Source organism: Dromiciops gliroides, chromosome 5 (genome assembly GCF_019393635.1).
Source record: "Dromiciops gliroides isolate mDroGli1 chromosome 5, mDroGli1.pri, whole genome shotgun sequence".
Classification (NCBI taxonomy): Eukaryota; Metazoa; Chordata; class Mammalia; order Microbiotheria; family Microbiotheriidae; genus Dromiciops; species Dromiciops gliroides.
In genome coordinates this window covers 182,712,904-182,732,367 of record NC_057865.1, presented here as the reverse complement: position 1 = coordinate 182,732,367, position 19,464 = coordinate 182,712,904, and the positions used below count along the sequence as shown (strand labels likewise).

Below are 19,464 nucleotides of genomic sequence, written 5' to 3'. Positions count from 1 at the left end.
ATACAACTATGTAGCGGTTCATAAAATTAATTCATAAAAATTATTGGCATTTTCAATAAAATAAAAAAATCACATATAAAAATTATTGGCATTTCTGTGTATTTCTAACAAAACCCAGGAAGAGATCATAGAAATTCCTTTAAATAAAACCACAAAATGTGTAAAATATCTGGGAGTTAACCTACCAACAAACATAAAATTTCTACAGATACAACAATTATATGATTCACATGTAGGACATGCTAATATATGTATACATATATTTTTGGTGAGGCAATTGGGGTTAAGTGACTTGCCCAGCTAGTAAGTGTCAAGTGTCTGAGGCTGGATTTGAACTCAGGTCCTCCTGAATGGGTGCTCATCCACCTAGCTGCCCCCATGCTAATATTTTGGGGGGAGGGGGGTGTGAGACAATTGGGGTTAAGCGACTTGCCCAAGGTCACACAACTAGTAAGCGTTAAATGTCTGAGGCCAGATTTGAACTTGGGTCCTCCTGAATCCAGGGCAGGCACTCTATCCACTGCACCACCTAGCTGCCCCCATGCTAATATTTTTTAAAATGACAGTGCTACTTTGGGTAGTGCTATATTAGTACATAATCTGGTACTGCTAGGTCACACACACACACACACACACACACACACACACACACACACACACACACACACACACCGTTCTTCATTGTTTTGTTATCATTTTTCTAGTTCTCTAATTTTGGTAGTTTCATTGGAATGGCAATGAGTTTATAAATTAATTTAGATAACATAATTTTTATTATATTATGGTACAACTATGACCAGTTATTTTATCTGTACCTGGTTTTGCTAGGTTTTGTTGGTAATGTACAAAAAGAACTGATGATTTTTGTGAGCATATCTTGCTACTTTACTTAATTTACTGTTTCAAGTAGTTTTTTGTTGAATTTCTAGGGAAGGCTGAGAAAACCAATGTATTAGCTACAAAAAGTAATAATTTTGTTTCTTCTTTGCTTGTACTTATTCTCTCAACTTCTTTTGTTTATATATTGCTATAGTTGGCATTTTCAGAACTATACCAGATAATATTGCCATAGATCCCAGACCCATATTTTATACCAGATTTTATTGGAAAGGCTTCTGATTTTTCCATTACAGCTGATGGTTGCCCTTGGTTTTATTATTTTTTATTATTATATATTTTTTCAATTAACAAGCATCTGCCCTCTCTCATTCTCCTTCCCTAGGGAAAATAGAAAAACAAAATGCCTTCAACAAATATGCATAGCCAAGTAAAACACCATCTCACATTGGCTTTGTCCAAAAAAGTGTGTCTCATTCTATATATTGAGTCCATCACCTCCCTTTGAATAGGTCATCAGTCCTCCAGAATTGTGATTGATCATTGTGTTGATGAGAGTTCTTAAGATTTTCAAAATTGGTTGTTTTTATGGTGTTATTTTTTAAATGTTTTTTCTCAGCAGTACAGTGATCCAGATAATTGCAAGGGACTCATGAAAAATGCTGTCCACCTCCAGGGAAAAAAATTGATGGACTCTGTTTTTCATTTTCTTTATTTTTTTCATGGTGTTTTTTTCTTCTTTTGGGATTGTCTTGGATAATTTGGGGGGGTGGGGTCTGTGTTTTCTTTCACAACATGACCAATGTGAAAATATGTTTTGCGTAATTGTACATCAGATTGTTTACCATCGGGGCAGCTAGGTGGTGCAGTGGATAAAGCACCAGCCCTGAATTCAGGAGGAACTGAGTTCAAATCTGGCCTCAGACACTTGACACTAGCTATGTGACCCTGGGCAAGTCACTTAACCCTCATTCCTCCCCCCCCCCCCCAAATTGCTTACCATCTTAGGAGAGGAAGAAGGGAGAGAATTTTGAACTGAAATTTTTTAATGAATATTAAAAATTGTTTTTACATGTAATTGAGGAAAATAAAAAATTATTTTCCTAGTTTTGCTCACTTCATTCAGCATCAGTTCAGTGTGAATGCTCCTCCATCATTTCCTTGTTTGTATAGACTTCTACTTATAGCTGCTGATTGTGAGATATTTCCTACATTCCTTCCTTTTCTCCCTACTTTTCTCTTTTTTTTTGTGAGGCAATTGGGGTTAAGTGACTTGCCCAGGGTCACACAGCTAGTAAGTGTTAAGTGCCTGAGGCCGGATTTGAACTCAGGTCCTCCTAACTCCAGGGCCGGTGCTCTATCCACTGCGCCACCTAGCTGCCCCTACTTTTCACCTTTTAAGCTCTTCAAAATGTAACAAAAATTAGTCCCAGGCTTTCTATGTTATTTGATTTCTTCTTTGACCCCCTCCTGACATCACAATTTTTAGGTGATGTGCTTCTAGCACTTCACTTATACCACTTCATCCTTATAAAATTGTTTTCAAAATTCTCACTTGTATTTACCTTTATATTTCTCTTTATTCTTATTTTTATTTTTATTTCAAAGTTTCTATTAAATACTGGGTTTTTTCATCAAAATACTAGGAAGTCTTCTATGTCATTAAAAGTCCAGTTGCTAGGTATTAGTTATTCTTGGTTTTAAGCCTATATTGTTTAACTATTTCTCTTTTATCTGTTTTCTAAGTTAGTTTTTTATATAAGATACCTTATTTATTATTTTATGGGATATCTTCTATTTTTTCCATCTTTTGACTTTGTTTTAATATTTCATGGTGTCATTAATTCTCTTTGGTCTGTTCTAATTCTAAAGGAATCTGTTATTTGGGTTAGATTGTGTACTTCTTGCACAATGCTGTTATTTCTCATTCCAAGATCTCACTTCTTTTCCATTTCTTTTGCCTATCATTCTCATTTCATTTATATTACCATTTTTTAAAACTCTTACATCATGTTTTGTAGCCGTTATAATTGATCTTATTGGCAAGCTGTGTTTTTCTTTGTGGCTTTGCTTATAGGTGTTCTGGAGTAATTCCCCCCTTTTGGATTTGTATCTTGGGCATTACTGGTACCCAAGCTCTTTATCTTCTTTCTTAGTTATTTTTTTTTTAATGTATGAGGTATTTTATTTTTTCCGTTACATGTAAAGATAGTTCTCAACTTTTGTTTATACATGCTTTACAATTTCAGATTTTTCTCCCTCCCTCCCTTCCCTCCCCCCTCCCCTAGACAGCAGGTAATCTGATATAGGTTATATCTATATATCTCTATACATATACATATAGATATATATATACACATAATAACATTAATCCTATTTCTGCATTAATCCTGTTACAAGAGAAAGAATCAGAGCAGTGATGCAAAACCTCAAAATAGAAAAAAAAAACAACAGCACCCAAAACAAAAGAAATAATATGGTTCAATCAGCATCTATACTCCACAGTTCTTTCTTTCTTTTTTTTTTCTTGGATTTGGAGATCCTCTTCTATCATGAGTTTCCTGGAACTCTTCTGTACCATTGCATTGGTGAGAAGAATATAGTCCATCACAGTAGATCAACACACAATGTTGGTGATACTGTGTACAATGATCTTCTGGTTCTGCTCGTCTCACTCATCATCAGCCCATGCAAGACCCTCCAGGTTTCTCTGAACTCTTCCTGCTCATCATTTCTTACAGCACAATAGTATTCCATTGTATTCATATACCACAACTTGTCCAGCCATTCCCCAATTGATGGGCACCCCCTCAATTTCCAATTCCTTGCTACCACGTAAAGAGCAGCTATAAATATCTTTCTTAGTTATTTTTACAGGGATCTGGGCAAATTGTCATAGTTGGCCTAACTGGGAGCTTTTTTTGATCTGAATCAGTCATCCTTTCACCTCCCTCCAACTGTTTTCCACAAAGGAAGACTAAGTTCATGATCTGCTCTGAGTGAGTCCATATTGGGAGTTATGGGCTCTGAGTCCATGCAAGAGCAGTTCTGGGCATCTCTGCACTGTAAGAATAGCTCAGAGAAGAAGAAGAAGAAAAAAAAGGCTCAGAGCTCTAGGCTCAGAATATGTGTTCCTGGCCCTGCTGAGAGTCAGACCTCTCACTGTTTGTAGCTTGGACTGAGTCTTTGATCAACTCTGGGTGCCCTATGTTGTTGGTGTAGTTCAGAGCTCTGATTGCTGAATCTATTATCCCACCTACCCCTTGTTCCACAGTGCTTTCCCCAGTCATTTGCCAAATATGTGATATTGACCTAGATAGATCATCCACTCCACTTTCTCCTTTGATTTCCAATCTACTATTCTGTCAAGCATTCTTCTTAGATAGTTGTAGGGGGAATAAGGTTGTGCTATTTTGGCTGTTTTCCTTGTCCTTGGTTTTAAATCATTATATTTACTATTAAGTTTCATCTTATTTGTTTTAGCCCAGTATTCTATCCTGGCTTTTTATGCATAATGACTATTACCCATTGTGTTACTTATTCTTCTCAGCTTTGTGTCACCTGAACATTTGATTAGCACCCCATCTGTGCCTTTATTCAAGTCACTGATAAAAATTGATAACTGCACAGTTCCAAGCATGGGATCTCCTTGAGACACTACACTGGAAACTTCCTCACAAGTTGAGATCCAAACCTTATTGAGGGGCAGCTAGGTGGTGCAGTGGATAGAGCACCAGCCCTGGAGTCAGGAGGACCTGAGTTTAAATCCGGCCTCAGTCACTTGACACTTACTAGCTGTGTGACCCTGGACAAGTCACTTAACCCCAATTGCTCAACAACAACAACAAAAACAAAAAAAGATTATTGAATCCAGCAATTCAGACAATTCTGAATCCATCTAATTGTTTCATCAGGTAGCCCATATATCTATCCATCTTTTAAACATAAAAAGCTCGAGATAATTTATCATATCAATGCTTTGTTAAAATATAGTTAAACAATAGCTAGAACATCCTTTTGATCCAGCAGTTTAGTGGCCCTGTCAGAAAGAAAATGAAGTTATTAAGTGACTACTATGTGCTAGTTACTATGCTGAGAGGCTTGGTAATAGAAAGAAAGGCAAAAGACTCAAGGAGCTTACACTCTAATGGGGGAGACAACATTCAGATAACTATGTCCCCAAAACATGGATAGTATCAGAGGGAAGGCAGTAACACTGAGAGGGACTTGAAGTAAGGAAGGAGATGGAGATGATGAGGTAGGAGAATTCTAGGCATGGAAGAAAGCCAGTGAAAATGCCCAGACTAGAGATGGAATGGTTTGTGAAAGGAATAGCAGGGAAATTGATGTTACTGGATTGCAGAGTAAATAAGAAGACTGGAGAGGTAACTAGAGGGTAGAGAGGGATGGATAGGCTCTGAAAGACTTTGAAGCCAAATAGAGGTTTTATAGTTGATCCTGGAGGTGATAGGGAATGACTGGAGTTTATTTAATAGGGAAGTAACATGGCCAGGCCTGCACTTTGGGAAGATCACTTCGACAACTGAGTGGATAACGGCAGGGTAGGTTTGAGGAAGAATGAAATGGTTCTAAAAGCTTCTCGGTAAGTGGGATAGTAAGTCAATTAGTGAGATGTAAAAAGGATTACCTTGCTTCAGTGAGGTCCTCATTGAGATTAGATGAAAAAAAATTTTAGTAGATTCACCCAGTTCAGTTTTCTGATTCTTTTCAGCTTGATTCAGCATTATGTGAGTCAGGGTGAAAGGTGCAGATGGTGGGAGTAATTGGGAACTAAAGCTCAGAAGAGCAAGAATAGTGATAGGGTATGGTGGCAAAAGACACAAAAGAAAAGCACAATGTAGAACTGAACTGGTTCACTGAGTTGTCAAGATGGCTAAGGGAGGAAAATGTAGCTAGTGATGACTACATTTTCCAGGTAATGGCCTGGGGAAGAAATAAAGGGTCAAGACACTGGAGGTCACAATGATAAGTAGGAACTGGTTTGGGGATTGCAGCAGATGGTAATCAGATACAGGACTTTCAGGGTTCCTGAATTTGGAAGTGGTGCATTTGTTGGTAAATTCAAGGACATGACCATCTCTGTGTATCTGAGGTGAGGTGAATGAATGGGTCATAGGAATGAGGACGTTGAGGGACTGTGAGGGAAGGGTGTTTGAGAGAGTATCAATAGGTATATTGAAGTCCCCTAATAGAAGAAGGAGACAAACACAATGCCAAGCACGGCACTCATTGAGAAGAGGAGAGTATCTGGGAAGCTGGTAGAAAACCGCTACCAGAGCTCTGATCCAGGGGTAGATGTGGATTTAGTGAGACTGAAAGAAGAGATTCTGGAGTATCAGTGGCAAAGAGTGAGTTTGTTAGTGGAAAGGAACAGTGCTGCAGCTCCCCCACCGGAGTCTGAAGGGAAAGATGGAAAGTGTTGGAAAGGGTGGCCAGGGCAGTTGTGTCCTCAGGAGGGAGCTGGTCTGAGTGAGATACTGAAGATGAAAGTTGTGGGAAGGGAAAGACTTAAGAGTAAAGCAGGTTTTACCAGTGAGTAGGCATGGAAAGCCCAGGAGAAGGGGTGGGGAGTTTTAGAGTAGAATATTGGGGAGTTAAAACAAAAGAGGGGGATGGGGACAAGGGGTGAGGGGTGCTGAACAGCTTTAGCACGTTTTTAAAGTCAGGATCATTGGGGTGGGGGTGGTATAGCTGGTGGGCGTTCAGTTCCCTGGGCACTCGCACATAACCTGCTAGTACACTTTCAAGGACCCCAAAGCTTTGCATCTACTCGACTCCCTGTTGGACCTTTAGGACTTAGAGACCTTCCCATCTCCACTGCCACTGAACTCTTCTGTATGGAACATCTCCTTAATTTGAGTGTGACTTCCTTATAAATAAGGACTATCCCAGTTTTTCTACTGTTATTCCCAGCATTTAACACAAAATAATTCTTTAATGTGTTTTCATTCATTCATAAGATGGAGCCACGATGATAACTTCCTGAGGGACCATTTGATTGTTTTTGATCAAATACATTGAAACTCCTATCTCTGTCTGATGATATCTCTGTCTACTCTGACTTGGAATTGCAAACATTTGTTTCTTTTCGACAGGGTAACTCAGAGATCAATATAAAGCAGTTATTTATCTTTTTTCAAGGACCATCATCCTCTGAGGGTACTCTGGAAACTGTGTGTTCTATCATTTTTATCCTCAATTGTAGAATGATCTTTTATAATTTGGGGGGGTCGGATTTCTTTTAATGTTGTTTTGATCTTGCACATATTTTTGTTCTACAACTGTCAATTCACCAGCCAGTCTCAAATTGAATAGTCTAAAAAAGCTATCTATCCCAAAATTAGGATTGAGGCCCACCAGTTGGAAGCTGTCCCTCATTTTCTTTTTTTTTTCTTTTTTTTTATAAAATATAATTTTATTTTATATTACTTTGCTGTTACATAGGGCATAACATTTTCACAAGGCTTTTTTGGGACTACAATCAATTATTGGCAACATACAATAGTGATCCAAACTTTCTAAGTAACACTCACTGGACAAACATGATACCTACTCACATGTGCACTTTATGGAAAAGTTTTTAAAATGTTAGGCCTGAACCTATATATTTCCAGTAGTTTTCCCCATTCTAGTGTCTTAAGAAATGACATGCACTTTAATTTGCCAGAAAGAAATATTTGTCTTCTGGTAGTTACATGCTACTTCTGTTACATAGTAAAATGGACACCAGAACTACAAAGGTGGGAGTGTGGGTGAACTTTTATTGAAAGAAGGAAATTGTCAAGTGAAACCCCTCTTCTATATTCAAAGAAAATTGATTTTCACAAAAATCTTACCACCAGTTTTTTGAGGCTAGGGTCTCCCTAACCTGCTTTCCCTATTGCCCACAGATCCTTATCTCAGGCAAATACCTCAGAACTGTTACCATGACTTCAGTGTGTTTTTAACAGTATTTCAATACTAATGGCTAACATTTACACAGCACCTACTATGTGCCAGGCACTAACCTAAGCACTTTACAATTATTGTCTCATCTAATCCTCACAGTATCCCATTTTACAGAGTAGAAAACTGAGGCAAACAAAAGTGCAGTGACTTGCCTAGGGTCACACAGCTGGTAACTATCAAGGGCTGGATTTGAACTGTGGTCTTTCAGACTCCATAACTGGGCATTCTGTCCACTGCACCACCTAGCTGTTCCAATAATCAAGAGAAGCCTCATGATATAGTTTAATAAGTAGTCTACTATTATTATTTTGAACTTAACTATTGATCAGCAAAGACAGTCTAAGTGGGGACCTAGAAGCAATGGGACTTTGGGGGAAGAGTGACCATGGGCACCTAAGATTTCATAATGAACATATAAGCATATAAAATGGACATATGCATCCTAGACTGTAGCAGAAAAAAGATAAGCATGAGCTAATACTCTAATCAAAGGTCCTTAACCTCTGTGGACAAATTTCAGGGGTGTTCTACTTCACTATTCACATTCATTGCAAGAAATGTATTTTTTTTTCCTAGGAGTAGGGAGGAAAAGAAATAGATTTTGATTAATTTTATGAGATGCAAGGGGCAGCTAGGTGGCACAGTGGATAAAGCACCAGCTCTGGATTCAGGAGGACCTGAGTTCAAACCTGGCCTCAGACACTTAACACTTACTAGTTGTGTGACCCTGGGCAAGTCACTTAACCCCAATTGCCTCACAAAAATAACAACAACAAAAGAGATGCAAGCATGTATAACCTATATCTGATTGCTTACTGCCTGGGGGACCAGGGGGAGGGGGTTGGAGGAATAGAATTTGGAACTTAAAACGTTAAATCAAAGTGTTTATGTTTTTAAAAAAATAATGGAAAGATAACCCAAGTAATTTAAAATAAATATTATAATCCCCCCCAAAAAAAAAAGGTACAAAAGGGAGCGCTAACTACAAATAGGAAATTATGTATGTCATTTTATTTGTTTTTTGTTTTGTTTTGTGGGACAATGAGGGTTAAGTAACTTACCCAGGGTCACACAGCTAGTAAGTGTCAAGTGTCTGAGGCCACGTTTGAAGTCAGGTACTCCTGAATCCAGGGCCGGTGCTTTATCCACTGTGCCATCTAGCTGCCCCCAGTGTATGTCATTTTAGATGAGGTCACTGTTATTAGCCTTATGTAACTGTTTTATTTTATTACAAGAGACTTCTCATAAAGTAGGAGTATCCTGTAAATGTTTATATTATAAAAAACAAAACAGGGGGCAGCTAGGTGGCACAGTGGATAGAGCACCGGCCCTGGATTCAGGAGGACCTGAGTTCAAATATGGCCTCAGAAACTTGACACTTACTAGCTGTGTGACCCTGGGCAAGTCATTTAACTCTCATTGCCTTGCACCACAAGAAAACCACCCAAACCAAAAAAAACCCCATACCCATAATACTTTTTTCCCCCTTGGTGAGGCAATTGGGGTTAAGTGACTTGTCCAGGGTCACGCAGCTTGTAAGTGTTAAGTGTCTGAGATTGGATTTGAATTCAGGTCCTCCTGAATCCAGGGCTGGTGCTCTATCCACTGTGCCACCTAGCTCCCCCATAATACTTTTTTAAAATGTTATTTGTAGTAATAGATGAATTCAAGTAAGTTATAGAATATTTTCTTAGTAAATTTAAATCAATTTTTAGTTGTAATTCGCTTTTCTTTGTGTTGGTATTTCAGTTTAATACTCATATCTAGTAACAAAGTTGAAGTTATTAAAGAAATATTAATACATTCCGATTTATAGATTGGCTCTTAATTTTTTTTTTCAGCGTAATAGCTTACCAGACATTACCAAGAAACATGCCAAGCCACAGAGCCCATGTTGTTCCTCGCTATCCTGAAGGCTACAGAACTCTTCCAAGAAATAGCAAGACAAGACCTGAGAGCATATGCAGCATTGCCCCATCAGCTCATGATAGGACAGTGGGACCCCCAACAGAAGATAAACGGAGATCCATGAGAGATGACACAATGTGGCAACTCTATGAATGGCAGCAACGTCAGTTCTATAATAAGCAAAGTACTCTACCTAGACATGGCACTTTAAGTAGCCCTAAAACTATGATTAATATTTCTGACCAAGCAATGCACTCTATTCCCACATCACCCTCACATGGTTCAATAGCTGCTTATCAGGGATATTCTCCTCAACGAACTTACAGATCAGAAGTTTCTTCACCAATACAGAGAGGAGATATAACAGTGGACCGCAGACACAGAGCACATCATCCTAAGGTAAAATATTCTCTAAGGATATATCTAATTCACTAACTTTTATTTACTGGACTTTGTTTACATACGTAGTGTTGTATTGGCTCTTGTTAAAGTTCAGACATTAAAAGTTTAAGAGAAAAGTTATTTTACTTTAAAAAAAGGTTCCATAATCAATATCAAAAGCAAGAGTAGAAATTTTCATCCCCTAGGATCACAGAGAGCTCTTTGGAAAATGAATATTTCACGTTCTTCTCTAAGTAATAATATGTGAATCATTAGCCTTGCAGAAAGGCTCCCCAGATGTCTTGCAGAGAAGCTTTATCAACCTTGAATGCAATTGCAGATTTCCACAGTTCCCCTCTCCAGATTTACCTACTCACTCCTCTCCCACTGAACCTTTTCTTTGGCTGGCATGTCACCACCATAAATAGTGGGACACATGCCTTCCTTCCTGTGAGTTCCATCTCAAAATAATTCTGTTCCCTCTTCCAAATAACAGTCCTTTGCATATTTGAAGATAACTCTCATACCCTCTAAGTCATCTTTTCTTCAGGTAAAACATCTCCACTAATTCAACTGTTCCTTATAAGACATCATTGTGGACATAGTCACCTGACAAGCTCCAGTTTGTGGATGAGGTCCCTCTTAAAATTATGGCACCCAAAACTCAACAGGAGGTGTCAGATACAAAGACAAAAAATGAGAATGGACCCTGTCTACAGGGAGTTTATAGTGATTAATCTTCAATTATTGATCACATTGAGCCTTGTTAAAATACATAGGTTTCACTACTATATAATGTTCTGAAAACGTTACTGTTGGCATAAGTATTTACCATTTTAAGTAGTTAAAGTTAGATATTTTTGCTTTCAGGTAGCTACAATAGAACCCCACTATAGTAAAGCTCACAAATATTGCATATCACAAGTCAGATTAGGTTCCACAAAGCAAAGTCTCCCCTAACCCAAGTCATAGTCAGAATTTCATGATGTTTTTAAAAAATATTTGATTTTTATTTTGATTTAGCCTTTGCCAGTTTTGAACATTAAACCTTTTCTTGTTCATTTAAAAGTAAAAGCATACGTCTAAAATATTTTCACATTTTATTCTATTGTATTTTTGTCAGTCTTTCTTTGATAAAGTTGATTGTTTTTCTCTTGGGTGAAATTGTGTTAAATAAGGTTAATCTGCTCTAAGTTTATACCATGCCATGGATCTCCATGTTCTTTGCAGAAGTTCTACTAAGCAGAACTTAAATATCTGGTGTTTCAGCAGCCTGTATGAAATGAATTAGTGGTTTCTGTACAGTTCCCAGCAGACTAAATGTCTGCACCAAAAATCCCACCAAACCATAATCCTCATACTAAATAAAAGTGGTAGACTTAGCTTGTATTGAGCATCTGTGTTTTAAATGAGCAAAAGTTGGCTTAGTGTCTGGCTCCTTTCACCAGCACTATGAGTAATTAAAAATGTTTTTACAATGTAAATACTTAACATTTTGAGTGACTGACCTTGACACCCTCTGCACCCCTTTCCCCCCTAAAACCCCACACATACACAACTCAACACAGGGGTTATATTGTTCCTTTATTTCTCTAGCATGTTTTTGTACCTGATCGAAGGTCGATGCCAGCAGGCTTGACTTTACAGCCAGTTAATCCCCAAAGCCTCCAAGGCAAGACGGTGAGCTGACATTTTTTGGCACATCATATTTTATCTAAGGATGATATGTAACAACAAAAATGCAGATGGCATTAATTTTACTTTTTTAATTTTTTCATTCATAGAGGTATATTGCAACAAAAACAGTGACTTTTAGCAAAGAATTATAAATAATTTTGAATAATGAATTGTATTGTTGTATGTTGGATAATATTGTTAGTTTTGTACTCATGCATACAAAAGTGGGATTCAGGGTGTTTATATTTAAATAGCTATATGGTCATCAATATTCAAGAACTTTAGCTACATATTAACTACTGTTAGACTGATTTTATCACCTTTAAAGACATAAAGTAATAAGAACAGATTCCATAAGCCAAAAAATAGAAATCCATATTACTACTTTGTCATAATATTTCACCAGTCAGGATGTATGAATTATGCTTATATATTTTGTAGAGATTAAGTATATTATGGAGTTGCAGAGGTGGAATTAATTTGGGGTTAGGAGTTCCAGAAAGATTTGCAATTTCATTGATATACTTTGACACTGAGAGTTTAAGTGACTTGCCCAGGGCCACACACCTAATATGTGTAAGTGGGGTTAAAACCCAAGATCTTACTGACTCTGGGGCTTACTATCTATCCACTCCACAACCATGCTTCTTGAAAAAATGGAATATGTTTCATATCTATAAGAGGTAAATGTGTTTTATATATATGTATATATAAAAGCAAATAAAGTATTCAGTTTTAATAATTTCATTTGTGTTACATACATTGTTAATGTGCAAGATTTAAACATAATGCATAAAATTCAAGCACAACACAATGTATTATGTGTAAACTTTGGAATGGAGGATTTTTAGAGATACATATAATTATTTCCATTATAGATATGTATTATTTGTGAAGGAATTTGGGAATAGTGAATAGAGTGTTGGCCTTAGATTAAAGCTACATTTAAGTGACTCAGTGGATAGAACACTGGACCCGGAGTCAGGGAGACCTGACTTCAAATCCAGCATCAGACACTTATAAGCTGTGTTACCCTGGGCAAGTTGGTTAACACCTGTCTGCCTCAGTCTCATCATCTCTAAAATGAGAATAATAATAATTCCTACCACCCAGGATTGTTGTGAGGATAAAATGATATTTATAAAAGGCTTTGTAAACCATAAGTACTGTGTAAATGTTAGCTGTTTTATTTATTTGAATTCAAATCTGACCTCTGACACTTAGAAGCTTTGTTGACTTAACCAATATATTACTCAGGTTACTCACTAGGGCTTACTTAACTATAAACTATTTACTATCTGCTGGGCCACTTCTTACAAAAACAATCATGTTACCATCTTTGAAAGTAAAAAGTTCCAAGCACAGGCCCTGAAGTCAGAAGGACCAAAGTTCAAATATGACCTCAACCACTCACTAGCTGTGTGATCCTGGACAAGTCACTTAACCCTAATTGGCCTCCAAAAGAAAGAAAGTTAAAAGTACCATGAAAGATTTTTGAAGTCTCTAAAAATGGATATCTGAATATGTATTATATGTTATCTTCGTATTACCATTGTTTTACAATCCAAAATTCATCAGTTAGCTGTCCTAGAAAACAAATAAGTAAATTATTTCATTTTTTTATTCAGTAATTGTGACGGCCACATTGTTTTAGGAGCTTTAATATTCACCATATATGTTGATAACTTTGAAAATGATTTTTTTGTTAGTTATCAATGACTTAGCCAAAATGAACAATTTTTCATCGTTTAAATTCTTTTCCCACTTTGTCAACGTTTTAGGGCTTTTCTCAAAGAACTCAATTTTAACTTGTTTAGTATTGTATATGCTAACATAAAGACATTTTATTAGTCAAAAGTAATAGAATCAGGGGGCAGCTAGGTGGTGCAGTGGATAAAGCAGTGGCCCTGGATTCGGGAGGACCTGAGTTCAAATTTGACCTCAGATACTTGACATTTACTAGCTGTGTGACCATTGCCCCACCAGCACCACCACTACCCCCAAAAAAATCTTAATAAAATCAAACTTTTTTTTTAGTTGAGTTTGGAGGAACCTTGTGATTATCTTGTTCAGTTTTTAAAAAGGCAGCTGAGATTCAGAGAGATGTCCTGACTTGATTGAGGTTGGTTACATGTCTAGGTAGTGTTTGCAATCAGAACTGAAAGCCAGTCCTCTTTGCTACCACACCACACTCACTGCCTTGATGAAAACCCCATTCAGTGTTTGCCAAGTAAAGATTACACAGCAGTTCCTAAGCTAATTACATCTTGGGTAAACAACATATGTGTTCTTACTCTTCTCACAAGCGCATGGTCATGTGTATAACCCTTGAAGGAAAGACCGTGGAGGGGTTGGGGGTGGGGGTGTAGTCATGTTCAAGAGAAATCAGGGGGCCCTTTTAAATGATTCATGTTAAAAATAGAATGTCAAAATGCCATGTCTTGTCAAAAGCTTTATCTAACACTTTCCAGTATTTCTTGAAGATTGCTTTACTGTTTGATTTGTCATGTTTCCCACTCTAAATACTGTGTTAACAGACAACCTAATTTTGAATCTTATTCCTAATATTTAATTCTTGTGTGAGCCTCGGTTTCCGTTCTAAATGCTGTTGAAGGACCCTATGTTTTTCAATCCTGTGATTTTCTGATCTTTTGATATACAATTTTTCTTTTTTCCATTTATTGAAGTTAATGTTTCTTGCTCCCTCTGGTGGTCATTTAAGATAAAATTATTTTACCACCAGTTGTTTTTCTAAAAGAATTGCTTTTGGCATTGACTTGAATGCTATCATTTAATTAATGGAGCTGGGACAGCTAGGTGGCACAGTGGATAGAGCACTGGCCCTGGATTCAGAAGGACCTGAGTTCAAATCCAGCTTCAGACACTTGACACTTATTAGCTGTGTGACCCTGGGCAAGTCACTTAACCCTCATTGCGTGCCCCCCCCCCCCAAAAAAAAAAAAACAAGAAAAGAAAAAATAATTAATGGAGCTAAACTTTTCATCAGAGTTTGTTTTTCATCTTCTTAGCTGAAGAGAGTATTCCTCATATATCTAAGATTCTTCCCTTTACTTCTTATTCCTAGATTATGCTGATCCCTTTTTTTTATTATTCTTTTAATATCAGAATCTCATACCCTTTCCTCTTTATTTCTGCACTGACCGGATCTTCATAACCTGTAGATTATATTAAGATATGAAAGATTTCCAAGGGTCCTTGGAACATTACTTTGGGATTTTGTAGTTTAGATGGCTATGAGTATATTGTGTCCCAAAAGTCTTAGTTCATTTTTAAGCAATTAAAGCTTAAAACTGTGCACTTAGTACACTGTTAAAGCTTAACACTTCACTAAGACTTTGGGCACTCCCTGTACGCATGCGAGGAACTTTGCCAACCTTATCTTCACTGGCATTTTTCCCACCAGATGTCAGACCTAGAAAAAGGGGTCTCTGAGTCATATTTAGTCTAATTCCATCATTTGTATAAAGAAACTATAAAAACCATGCCTCTTAAGTGACTTTCCCAAAGTCACACAGGCAGAAAGTGTCAAAGACAAGATTCGAACACAGGGCCTTAAACCCAGCCTTCCACTGAACTAGATGTTGCTAATGAGAATCTTTAATGCAGTGATTTTATATGGAGCTCAATGCCTAGCCCATCCTTACTGTAAGTCTTTGTAATTTTCATTGTATTCCTGTATATTCTCTCTTCATTGCTTTGAAAAGAGCTTTTGTGGATGAAGTTTCTGATGTGGTTTTATAATGGTATTTTTGGTAACTTCAAAAATTATGCTATTTCTATTATTTCTATAGATATATATATGCCTATATTATCTAGGTGCTATGATTGATGTTTCAGCTTGTTGACCACCAAAGGAAACTTGCCAGGAAATCTTGGTATAAATAACTGTCATTTAAAACAATAATTAATGTTTTCCACTATTTGGATTCTTAAATTACACTCCTTCAGCCAGAGGAGCTCACACTGCTGCTAATAAAGCTGAGACGGCAGCAAGCTGAACTGAGTAGTATCCGGGAAAATACGCTAGCACAGCTCATGCAACTCAAACTTGAGGCCCACTGTCCAAAGGTCAGCTATGAAGTAATTAATATGTGTCACCTATCATCATCACTAATTTTGAACCACTTATTACTCAGTTTCTTCATTGCCATTGTTGCCAGGCATAATGCAATCACTGCATTCAATATATATCATATCCTGCTATTAACCTTTTGAGCTCAGCCCCGTTGGTTTATTAATGCTATACCAAAACAAAATACAAATAGGATACAAAACAGTCTTTCTAAAATTAAATTTAATAATAGACTTGATAGATGTACTATTTTATATCCATATCTATTTTTTTTTTAATGAGAGGTACTATAGTGATTAGAAAGGAAAGTGTTAAGTAAAAAAAAAATCTTAAATAATAGTACCTTCTGCTATTTAATCTTTTCTCTTCAGGAGGTAAATTATTTTTGACCAAAAGTAAATGTATTATATGGCTAAATTCTCAAAGGGTTCATAGCCTTTTCTTTTGATTTGAGAAAAGTCATGGAAGTTTTTCATGGACATTATTAACTATGTATGTTTAAGAAGTAATATATTTCAAAAAAGAATTTACATTTGCCAATTGAAACTTAAAACCAATAGCTTATTCATTGGACTCACTTAACATTTCTCTTGTTTGATTTATGTATTTTAATAATTACTAAGTTGCATGACACATCTTGTACATCATGCAGTAATGTACATGGAAACATGTATAAAAATGATGACACGCTGTGGTTTTAATTTAAAAAAGTAAACTAGTCATTTTCCTGTTTTCAAAAATTGACCTTTTTGTGACTCTTGTCGTGACCTTCTGTCCCTGTCCTTTTTCTGCTTGACTGGCATCTACTAGAATGAAATTCTTTCACATCATCTTCAAAAGAACACCCTATACTTGGATCATCAGGTGGGATTTCTGGAATTTTCTTGTTTATTAGTGTTTATTAGTGCTTATGGTTACATTTTTAATGTAGGAAATATTTTAGAAACATTTTAGGATTAAAATAGTTCTACTTAATGCCATGAGTTTCAACTTCCTTTTGAAATAGAATAATATAGGAGACCCTCAGCATTTTAAGTGGCATTTTAGGAAGAATTAGTTTCCTAGAGTCTATTCCATTAACAGAAGTTTAGAATATTCCTTTAGGAAAAAACACATCGTAAAAGATAATTGCCTCTAAATGGAACTTATTGAAAGGAGCCTCTAATATGTGGGATATATATGGAATATATATATATACATATATATATATATTTTTTTTTTTGGTGAGGCAATTGGGGTTAAATGACTTGCCCAGGGTCACACAGTTAGTAAGTGTCAAGTGTCTGAGGCCAGATTTGAACTCAGGTCCTCCTGACTCCAGGGCTGGTGCTCTATCTACTGCACCACCTAGCTGCCCCCATATATGGAATAGTTTTGAGGAGAGTACCTTCTGTTTTCCTCATCCCCAATTTAGTCTATTTTAGAATGAAGTATATAAAATCATCATTGCCACTCACCACCCCATCTCCTCTTCACCTTTGTGAGTGGTTTTGTATCACCTCTTACTTAGTCAAAAGGAAGGCTATTGTAGAAAATACAGATTGTCACAAGAAGGGTCTCCTATATACTTTATTGGCAGTGCTCAAATTCATTATTAAGTACATTTAAATATTAAGGATATTAAAGTGTTTATAATGTCTTGGTGCATTTTCAAACATAAAATTTGTTTTAGCATAAACTCTCAGGAAATATGTTTTATTACAGGGTAAGCTGAAGGGTGCTCTAGCCTTATTTTTTAGTATCTTAAATTTCAAGATGCTTTACCAAAAGCAATGGAGTATTTGCAAGAAATATTGATGGAAAAAATAATGATAAATTAAATAAATAAATGAAAAAGAAGTATTGATGGAGAAAGTCTTGTGTTTAGTTACATTGTTCCATTGGGAACAAAAGAGGTTAATTTATTTAATTAAAAGTATTTTGTACCACAAGAAACAAAAAGAATATTTTATACCAAATAATTTTGTTTGTGGTGATTAAAATGTTAACTTTTGAATAATTTTTTACTATGAAATTTCATTATGGTAAAAGCTGTTATTTACCAATCAGAATGATCTAGAAAATAGGATTTCTGATATTGGTTACAAAAAAATTCTCAATTTGGTGGCTGATGCTCTTGAAATTTAACTATAGTGTTGCATGCTAAAAGTATATTGGTAAGAGTATTAGCTAAGGAAAATGACCTAAAGAGGAAGTAAAAACTTTCACTTAATATTCTGTACAGAGAAAAGACTTAAAGTCCAGAATAAATTCTATTTTAAAATAACAATTAAACATGGAAAAAACTAGAGATAGTTTTGACAATGGTAGTAGTAGGAATGTATACTTAAAGGTACCTTGAAATCATTTAAGTGGTAAAATAAAACTAGGTCCTGAATTTTTTTCTTCTCATTATATAGTTTCACATTTACAAATCTCTGATTGAGACTATCACCAAATTCATTCTTGGCATTGTGCTTCACTTGTCATAACCCAAGATCATATTACAGGTTTTGGCTATCACAACAACTGATAGTTCAGTATGAATCATTGAATATGCAAATCATACTGCAATATTAAGACCCCAACCCAATCTTTTTTTATATGAACTTCAGTCTAGCCAAGCTTATGCCTTTTTTGAGGGGAGGGGGTGAGGCAGTTGGGGTTAAGTGACTTGCCCAGGGTTACACAGCTAGTAAGTGTCAAGTGTCTGAGACCGGATTTGAATTCAGGTCCTCCTGAATCCAGGGACAGCACTTTATCCACTGTGCCACCTAGCTGCCCCCCTGCTTATGTCTTGACAATATATTGTCTAGCTATCTTATGCTTGTGAAGTTAATATTTTTATGACCAAAACTGTAAGATTTTATATTTATCTCTAAATTGCCTTGCATTATGATCCAGATCATAGACTACCAAAATCATTAAGTATGATATTTATGCATTCATCCAACTCCTTGTTTAAAATATTGAAAAGAACGGAGAGAAGTTGCATAAGCACTCTAGTGGAGATTTCCCTTCAACTTAATTTCAAATGGTGGTAACGATCTCTGTGACCTTAGAATTTAGAAACAACTGGTTTTAGCAATCTCCACGATCTAGTCTAACCTCTTTCCTCATTTTGCAGGAAAAAAATTAGGCGTGGGGAGATAGGTGATTTGTACAAAGTCATATCTGGGGATCTGAACTCATTTCCTCTGATTAAATTGCATTCTTTCCCCCAGTTGTTTTATTAATGCCTTTTTGTAGATCACATTATTTTCTGAATATATTCCTCCTTTCCAGAGTGAGCTTTCCCTTTTAACAAAGATTTTGAAAGAAAGTTTGGTTTTTTTCTGACAAATCTAACCAGCTCGTATCTGATGCTATATGAAGCATTCCACCTCCCTAGTTCTCCACTTCTCCAGTGAAAAAAGGGAGGCAAAAAAAAATAAAATATTTTTTAAATTGGGGGGGGGGCACATTTTCTTGATTCCTCCTTGAATCCAAGCTCTGTCATTGTAATTAGACAGCAGTCACTTTTTCCATTTACATAATTATGCTCATTGCTACTGGGGGTGGTTTTCCATGTTCTCCTTACTTTATATCATTTCACTTAAGTCTTTCCATACTTCTCTGAA

General features: G+C 36.4%; 1 protein-coding gene across 36 annotated transcripts in view; it reads left to right on the top strand.

Annotated features, from left to right (window-relative positions):
- Positions 1-19,464, top strand: part of PLEKHA5 (pleckstrin homology domain containing A5) — a 192,828-nt gene that overhangs the window by 125,733 nt on the left and 47,631 nt on the right. For 20 of the 36 annotated variants that reach the window (XR_006353167.1, XR_006353166.1, XM_043965267.1 and 17 more), the window contains 4 exons: positions 9,648-10,113; positions 11,692-11,775; positions 15,742-15,861; positions 16,676-16,729. Coding sequence is in view for 34 of the 36 variants with exons in the window: in XM_043965267.1 (XP_043821202.1) it covers positions 9,648-10,113; positions 11,692-11,775; positions 15,742-15,861; positions 16,676-16,729 (724 nt within the window). In the remaining 2 variants the exon portion in view is untranslated. The remainder of the gene's footprint in view (positions 1-9,647; positions 10,114-11,691; positions 11,776-15,741; positions 15,862-16,675; positions 16,730-19,464) is intronic. The other 16 variants (XM_043965281.1, XM_043965298.1, XM_043965266.1 and 13 more) reach the window with 3 other exon arrangements.